At 42.5% G+C, this 9,596-nt stretch overlaps 1 protein-coding gene across 1 annotated transcript in view; it reads right to left on the reverse strand.

The window, feature by feature from the left end:
* Nucleotides 1–7,139: 7,139 nt before the first annotated feature.
* zfp36l2 (zinc finger protein 36, C3H type-like 2) overlaps nt 7,140–9,596 on the reverse strand; it is a 3,591-nt gene continuing 1,134 nt past the window's right edge. Inside the window, 2 exon segments of the mRNA XM_019882019.1 lie at nt 7,140–9,594; nt 9,596. The exon segment at nt 9,596 is cut by the window's right edge and continues 520 nt beyond it. Coding sequence (XP_019737578.1) covers nt 8,940–9,594; nt 9,596 — 656 coding nt within the window. The 3' untranslated portion in view covers nt 7,140–8,939.

Raw genomic sequence — 9,596 nt, forward strand, 5'->3', positions numbered from 1 at the left:
CGTTCCGCTCATCTTTGCTCATTTAGTTGCATGGTGATATTTGTTGTTTGAAAAGTTATGGCAAGAGTTGTAAAAAGTGAAGTGAGCGTTTATTGCCGCAGAATGTTTTGGGTTATATTTACAGAGAATCAAACGAGACAATAACGGCCCACATTTTTTTTCAGTTCATATTAGCCTAAAAAAAATATTACTAGTTGGAAATCTTATCAAATCCATTTGAAGTGTCTACCTGTCATGCCTTTTCTCTAGCAGCATTCAGATGATGGTGTGTGTGTGTGTGTGTGTGTGTGTGCGCACCGCAGCGTAACGCCCATCACCTTTGTCTCATCCAAAACTCAAAAAGTGACTGATATATATACAAACACACACACACACACGCACGCGCACATACTCATGCACACACAAACGAACACAAAGCATCCGGGAATAGGACCCTAAACTCTCCACCAGATGCAGGTCAAACCTCAAAGGTGACCTGAACTCTTTACCTCTTTGAGCCAGAGGGGGCTCCATAAATCGTTTTCTTTATTTTATATTGACCGGTGTAATCATCATCATATTGCCTTCTCTTCCAGTTCCCACTTGGGTAGCAGTACCCCAATCTTTTTCTTTGCATCATGGACCGGTTTCACACGATGACATGTTTTGAAGGACCAATATGGAAACAAATGAAAACAGATACTGTCGGATACAATACATCTTTATTCATGAAGCACTTTCACAATAGCTTCGGCTGTAACAAAGCACTTTCCGGGAGATTTAACATAAAATAATAATACAACATATACCTCGTTGTTAAAAGCATTGATAGATGAAACAGGAGAGAATCAAAGTCTACTTTCACCAGCGGTTCAGACGTCATGATCCCAGCATGCATGACGTCACGCACGTCTGCGACAAGTTTGAAAGTAAACAAGAAGCCGTAGCCTCCATTGACGAATACAGAGATTGGTTCAGTTCTCCTGTCTCACCTGGATCCTCTTCAATTTTAAGCACCGACACTCTGCTCCAAATACTCATCTATGTTCCATAATGACACTCCTCTGTCCTTATTCTCAGCTCCACCGGCCATCCATGCAGTCGCACCAACGCAGATTGTCCAACAGCGCCGGCATCCCTGCTGTACAAAATGGGGCTTTAAAAAAATGCTTCCCATTACAGGCGCAAAAAACACAAGCGACCTGCGGCTGTCAAATGGCGAATGTCAAATATTGTTGACATTGCACCCATCAAAATCAGTCCTGGTACACACATGCTTACCATTTTGCTGGATGTAGTTCTTGTAATTATTATTAACCTGCGCACATATTTCTCTTCAATGAGTCAGCCGGTCATATCTTGTATTCCCTAACATAGCTTGTTATAAGATTGGAGAGCACCAGGCTCCAATCATCTCTGTGATTGATTGTACCATTTCTATTTCACTTGTGCCTTTATTTTTTTAGGAGAGACACATTTATGAATTGATTTGTAGAGTGGCCATGGTAAGACTAAAGGTCATTTTGTGGTGGCATATTACAATGCCACATCCAATATGGTGGACGTGCTAATATGTCACAGCAAGGGGCCACCCTCATACATCCATTGCCCACCGTGCTCAATCAGACATCTGCATATATCTGTCTGTGGATTGACCCACCAACAACATTTTAACATTTTTCTTTTTCATTTAACAAACAGGTTAGTGCTACCATTTCACTACCGAACTCATTTGCTAGTTTTTCCTCTTTTTCATGCTACATGCTCTAATCCAGGGCTGCCCAAGTCCGGTCTTCGAGAGCCCCTATCCATCCAGTTTGCCATATTTCCTTCTCCAACACACCTGAATCAAAAGATCAGCTCATCAGCAAGCTTTGCAGAAGCCTGATAACAATCCTGATCATTTGACTCGGGTGTTTTGTCGAAAGGAAACATGCAAAACAAGTTGGATAAGGCCTCTCGAGGACCGGACTAGGGTACCGCTGCTCTAAACGCTGTTAAGATAGCTTCCAATACTGTCACGAGCAACGTGGTTAAACATGGTGAAAATCAACCTTCAGTCCGTTATCGTTAACTTACTCGTAATCATTAGCTCATGTGCGCTGGTTTACACTTCTCTGGATTTCACATACAGTGAAACCAGTGGAGTGACTTCTTGTCACGACTTGATCCTTACCCAGAAACATTCTGCAAAGACAAAAAGCACACTGTGCATGTGTTTCTGTATCGAGGTTATGATAGTTAATGAAAACTAATAAAATAACTCAAACTAAAATTAAAATAACATTTTTTGTTAATGACAAAATAATAATAAAAAAAAAACTGACTCAAATTACATGTTAGGTTCATAAAACGATACAAAACTAATTGTAATTACAGTGAAAATATCATTCGGTTTCATTTTTGTCAGTTAATATCAAACCGGAGCTTTCAGGGTTCATTTTAAATGTATTTATTTCAGCACTGCTGCACATTCGTCTACCGCAGACAGAAGGTCAGTTGTTGGAGAGTTGCTGTTGACAAAACGTCACACATGACAGGAGTAGCTATTGGGGAGGCCAGGTTTCAGAGTAGGATGGTCATTCCCCCGGAAACGTGCTTGCAGGTTGCTCGGTCAAAGGAATATACTTGATTCGTCAATGTCGAATATTTCTTTGGCGTAAAAGCAAGACCGAAATTATTGGCATAAAGTGACAATGGCACACACCTGCACATCTCTGTGATTGATTGTACTCAATGTGGTGAAAAGCATGACAATCCGATCCTGGCTGTCAGCCCTTGTGAATCACAACATCTGGCCTCGTTCACAGTTGCAGCAACTCACGACTAACATGGGCCTCTCACTCGGAATAGTTATGAAGTTTGTACAACGTAAACATTTGGATAATTATATGTAATTACTCTGCGCTGCTCTGGCGCTCGGGCATCCTCTCACGAAAAATCTGCACACTCTGACCTCAGGGATTGTCTTGCTGCATAAAAAGACAAATGGCGATATATTTGCCAAATAAACACCACAAAACGATGCCATAGCCCTGATTTATTTCTCTCTGTGCTTTCCTCTGCAACGCTGACCATAAAGCTTCATTCACCACGGCCTTCTTTGTCTCGTGTGAGGCTACTGATGTCTTGAGCTGGATTGGGCGAGGGAGTTTAAGTAGGCCACGCAGAAACGTCTCGCCAGCCTCTCACCTCACAGATAGTTCCTTATCGCCGTCTGAGCTGGGTCATCAATCACGTGTTTGAAGACCACGCCTGGACTAAGTAAAGCTCCTTTACTCAACTAGACGGGACATGTTACATTTTACAGCTGCATCTCTCAAACAACGCAGCCCGAGGCAAGCCTGCGTCTACAGGCATCTATATGCCTGTGCCGTCTCTTCCCCTCCCACCTGGACCTTATACAGCCGTCATATTTGCCTCAATGAATGACAAATTGCCACTAGATAGTTGCTGATCAACATATCGTGTGGAGGGATGGAGAGAGGGAGAGATGGGTGGATGGATGGATGATGCACACAAGTGTTGCTGACTAATATTTTAGGCATTTTGGAAACTCAAGGCATGGAAGAAGAACAGCACCTCGTTACAGCAACCAATAAAAAGTGCAATTCATGAGTAATGCAATTTCTCTGAGCTGGTGAGCTGCTTTTAGGGCCCAATATTGGTCAGTCATGCTGATCTTGTATGTTCTGCTCAATGTTATATGGTTTCATATAAATGATGGCCGACATACTGTAAGTGTAGGGTGGAAAAGCTAAATCTAGCGCCAACCATCAACAGTAACTAATTATGATGTTATCACTAATTATGGTATAATTAACTTTTTTATGTGAACATTTTCTCTGAAATGATGTTTATCGGCTGTTTATGGTTTTCCTTTTATTATGCCTCCATTTTTTTTTTTTTGTCCTCATAAGCTGACTTTGGACGAGAGGTGGGTAACATCTTGGACTAGTATTGAGTCCAACACAAATTGCCTTTTTAAAATTAAGAAAAAAATGTAACAGGAAAGGAAATCTGAAAAATATGAGGTTTCGTGTCTTTATTTCTTTTTATTTCAGAATTCTACAAACATGTCTTATGCAAAGCAGTCAATTCGTGCTAACTTTTGAATCATTTTACATTGGTGAGGAATGATATGCCACTGCGTGTATTAAGAGTTTTTCCTCTGTCAAGTTTATCATGATCTCCAGAGCTGCAGTCAAGAATATCATGACCTCGGTACTAATACAGCCAAGCCATGTTAACAGCAATTAACTATAACACAGAGTGAAACTGTTACCCCGGCACTCACATCAGCCTCAAGTCCAAGAATCTACAAACTTATTCGAATAATGCTATGCCTGAAACGGGTCCAAGCTGTGTTGGGTTAATAGTATTAACACACGGTATTGTTTACATTTGTCAAGGAACGCAGCAAATCTGTTTTATGATAATATCCTGTCTGAAAAAACATGATGTCAGTGCTTTTATACAGAGTGGGGCAACTCAAACAAACACTTCCTGCAAGTTTCTGTCACTTGAGGGGGGTCAGAGGAGGGAGCCGGCCAAAGCCCAGTGTTAGTAAACAGTACAGACCAAGGGAAGTACCTCATCCGATACATTTTTTTCTTTTTTTTTTAAGCTTGACACATCACGGCAAGCAAGATGAACCCCTCCCTCCATCCACACAGACACTTGCTGAGGAGCCACAAACATTGGCAGTAAACACTCAGGCCCCTCACAAGATGCTTTGTAAATATTTACAAGCTGGCAGGCGTCAAGGGGAGAGGAACACAGAGAGCCAAGCAGCGGCGGTTGAAATGGATCAGCCTCACCCAGTCGCCCCCAATCTCTGCAGCGGGCAAACAAGATGACCTTTCTCAACATCCGCAAGCCGCTGCTCACCTTGACTCACCTTTGCTGCGTTTTTTTTTTTTTTTTTCATGCAGCGAGGCAGCCTCACCCATTCCGAACAGAGGGAATGTTTTATTGCCATAATAAATAACCTCATTAGAAAAGGGAAAATGGATAGTTGTCCATTTCCACCACTGTAAAGAAAACTAAACCCGATGGAAATATAAATCAAACAGCAGAATCGGGCCTTATCGGGCACTCGGTATCACTTAAGTAGTCAACATTATTTGTTGTCCAATTTATAGTTGGCAATCCTCCACCCATCTGGCGTAACATCGGAGGCCAAAACAACATCGAGAAAGTATGAGCAATTACTGTCTGACCTCAGGTCGGCCCTGAGCATGCCCAAAACAATACCAGGACGAGCTGAGCTTCCCAATGCGGCAGTGGAACACAAATAGTAACTTCGAGAAGCCGCTGGCCACCACTACAGAGGAGAAAGGAAACTGACGGTGGAGGAAAAAACCCAAGACAGAGAAGAGGTGGAAATGGGTGGTGGCCAGGAACCAGTGTTCTTCCTGCCCTAATCACAAGTCAGAGAATTTCCTTTCATTGTGGCAGCTCCAGACTCATTAACCAGTAAGACCCCAAGCATGCACACAAACACGACTACATGTGGAGCGAGAGCTTATCGTTTACAGAGCTGACATGTATAAAACACTTCATCATACATAACGTGTAGGTTTAGTGATTGGCACACTGAACCATTGACTACATTTTATCAGGGACACACACACACACACACACACACACACACACACACACACACACACACACACACTTAGCCACAGGTATCCTACTTGGCACAGCCCAAAGCATTGTGCAGCCCCCTTGGCTCTGCTCTGATAAACACACTTCATTATGAAATACTGAGGACACGGTAAATATTTGCCAGGGCCTTTATCAGCCCACCTTATCTTGGCGTGAACTCCAGGCACTGCATGACTCCTGGGCCTCTTATTTTCTTAATGCCTATGCTACCACTGATAACTTCACAGAGTGAAGAAAAGACTTACAGTATTCTTTTCCTGGAAAATTAGCACGGCCAATGTGGTGCGACTCGGTATATAGGCCAGAGATTAGAATGTTGTCTAGACATGAGAATAGTTTAAAAAAAGTCACCGGTTGAAGTTACTGATGGTTATTGGTTTGTCCACATTGTTCTGTTTTCTTTCTACATCATCAGAATGGAAATGAAATAAAATGGAGATTGATGTGTAGATTATCATCTTTAATTTAAGAGGTTTCTCAAAAAGATAGCATTTACCATTTGTAAAATGACATTTTATGTAGAAGACATTATTTATTGGGGACTCAAAAGTATTTGAGGACTTGACATGATTGTAAATACGGGGGTCTACTGTTTACATAAAACTTAAAGCGACATCACCTTGTCCAATTGATACACAAGTTGCAACGTGGTATAGGCTTAACGCTAAAAATGTGGCATTTGAAAAGACATTAATACTCGTTATCGAACTGTGTTTATTAGTTATCTTCACCATCTTTTTAATGTATTGATTCTTCCATTTAGCGACAAGAGCAAAGCAAAATACAGGATGAAAATGCTCTCAGTAAGTCCAGTCAACTTTCTTTTCCTCCACTTATGTGGGTCCAGGTTGCGGGGGCGGGAGTCCAGATGCCCGCGTGCTTCTCTGTCTCCAGCCACCTCCTCTAATTAAACCAGCAGATAAGGAAGCCTTCTAAAGCTGTGCAACATAAGCAATCCCTCCAGCGTGTCCTCGATCTACCCCGGGGGCTCCTCCTATTCCTGGACATGCCCAAAACACCTGTCACTATAACGTAGTGAACTTCTACCCCCACTGTAAACTACAAAAACAAAAAAAAAGTTTAAATGGAGACTTCAAAACTGTGAAGCTAAAAAAAAAATGCATCTGATGTCTGCTGGCGCGTTTCCTTCAGCTATTTGCTTCATGGGATAATGTTTCCAGCTATGCTCATGAGTTTGCAGATCACATCTGCATTAAGTTCCTCTCCCTTTGGTTTGTAAATGCATTTGTGTCTCGCAATGACAAGTGTGTGCTTGTTGAATGTAGTGTGTACTGAGAAGCAGAACCTCAGGCTAGAAATGACGCAGGCCAGCCGAGGCTTTGTGGTGTTCTGGATTCATTTTGAATTGTCTCCAGGCTGTTTTTTTTTTTTAACTGAAGTGCCATTGTTGTAATATTCCGTATGCGTTCATGTTTGCAACAGATCAAGTCAAAATGCGCCCAATTGTCAAATGACTGCAAAAACAAACATTTCTGTAACTTTTTTTTTCTTTTATTGGGAGATCTACAAAAAAAATGTACAGTACAAAATTAACAGTCTCACACTCAATTTGTAGTGAACTGACTCCCCGAAAAATAAACAACTCTCGTTGTCTTTTTGTCCATTTAGTTACATTCAAAAAGCTTTACTTCTGATAAAGTAGTCAAAAGTACATAGTGTGCATCCCCCTGTACCTACTATGTACAAACCAGACATGTTCAACCACTTCCCTCTGCAGCAACACTCAGACTAGATTTTGATACCAAAAGACAAAAGCTGCGCAAATAGGAAAAAAAAAAAAAATCAAATGAAGTGGAACGTGGTCTAAGAGAGGTTATGGCTGTTGTTGTCAGAGTATCTGAGTGGTAACAACCTTTAGTTAAAAATAGAATCCAAAACTACATTCATTTGAACCTGTGTATAAAAGATGCCATGTAAGGAAAAAAAATACTTTATTTGGTTAATTTTAAAGGCATGTCATGTTGGTGAGCCCCATAGGCACTACACAATAATACTGGGGCACTTGGGATTGCTACATTCTTAAGCACGTGGCTGGAATCACAGTGTGACCTCGTGCAGAGGAAAATAAGAAAAAAAAAATACTTTTTGGTTAATTTATTGACTTGGATTCTTTGTCGCTGATCTAAATAAAACAAGGTTTGGACGGTCTATACAACCACACTGTGTTTACATTCTACAGAATCATCTAAATAAGGATTCTCAGAAGGAAAAAAAAAAAGCCTTCTACAGCATTGACACAAGCTCAGAAGCAAACAGCAATTATGCAAACTTTAATAAACGTAAACAAGGAAACAAAATTAATGAAATAAATATCACATACGTTCTCTTAAATTAAGATTTTTTTTACTCATTTACAATAAAAAATAACCAAGTGAAGTTACAAAAAAAGGAGAAAACAATATATATTACTGTGAAAAAGAACATACACTCCACTTTATGCAGATTAATAATGGCGATCATAATTTAAACATAAAAGAATATAGATCTATTGCTTCATCATACTTGATAAATATAGTATGGACACAAATTACCAATGTAGCCTATACTTGTTTCACAAGATAATAAATAAGTTAAATAGTCCATAGCCAGTTATGCACCGCTATGCAAATCACTCAAACAGCTAAAAAAAATAGATATATTCAACCATCAGCAGTGATTTCCCCAAACAAACCCAACTCAAGAATGCTTTTCAACCAAGCAACAAGCCACACTAACCAACCTAACCACTGGGTAGCGCTGTGAGAAGACATATGGAATGGAAGTTGAAGCTTTTCAGAGGAGAAGAAAAAGAAAAAAAAAAAAAACAAGCACTTTGAAAACGGAAAAAATGTTACTTTGAGTCAAGGCATATTCTTGGCAGGATAGGAGGAAATCGACTCGCTTTTACAGTCTCTTCGTCTTGTCAAGTCATCTAATCCCAGGAAAAGTCTGACTCGCCTGATAGAGCAAAAACAAAAAAAAAACAGGGAAGAAAAGCTGGCATGAGCCCTTGGGCAAGGCACTGATGGAATGCCTTCTGTTGGCTATCTAAACTTTTAATACAGCTATATTACAGAAAACACACACATTATAATCTAATGCCAGGTCAAGGACACTTATTGATCCCCGTGGGTGGAACTTTCCCCACTTGCCCCCCACCAGGGAGGTCAGAGCAGGGCCACCACCTCTTCAGCTGGTAGAAATAAATGTCTTGCTGCTCAAAGGCACTTCAGCAAGGTGGAAGCTGCTGACATAATCCACTACACAGAAAAAAAAAAAAAAAGACACGCTCAGTCATCTGAAATCGACAGCCTGCTGAAGATTGGCAAACGTCTCCCAGCGTCCAGACTGGGCGACTCGGAGCCACTAAGACTCCCGGAGGAGCTGAGGGACCCGCTGGCGTAGCTCTCTCTGTCTGAGAGCGAGTCTGGGGGGCTGGGGGGAGGCTCGAACACCGGTGACTCGCTGAGACGGCGCAGCGTCTGCAAGTGGCTCATGTTGTACGTGGGGGGCGACGGGGGGCACATGCCGCCCTGCACGCCCCCGTAGTGGGCGCCGCCGGCCGAGTGGTTGTTGGAGTAGCCGCCGGGGGTATGCACGGCCAGCGGGGCCAGCAAAGTCTTTAAGTCTTGCCCGGGGAAGTTGAAGGCACTGTTGATGCAAGACACGGAGTTCGGCGACAGCACGTCGTCGTAGAAGCTGGACGAGGACATGCAGGAGGAGGCGAGCGGCGGCGGGGTCCGCGACGTGGGGCTTTCGAGCAGCGGGGAATCCAGGCCGTGGTGGCTGGAGAAGCCGGAGAAGCTAAGGCTGTGGTGAAGCTTTGGTCTGTCCCTCTGGGTGTAACACAGCTGCTGCTGGGGGGCGGGGAGGATGTCCCTTTGGCCGTAGCCGCGGGGCTCGCCCGCCTGCACGTTGGCATTGGCGGGCGGGGGGGGGCGGGGCCC

This window comes from Hippocampus comes, unplaced genomic scaffold, assembly GCF_001891065.2.
Source record: "Hippocampus comes isolate QL1 unplaced genomic scaffold, H_comes_QL1_v1.1 scaffold36, whole genome shotgun sequence".
Classification (NCBI taxonomy): Eukaryota; Metazoa; Chordata; class Actinopteri; order Syngnathiformes; family Syngnathidae; genus Hippocampus; species Hippocampus comes.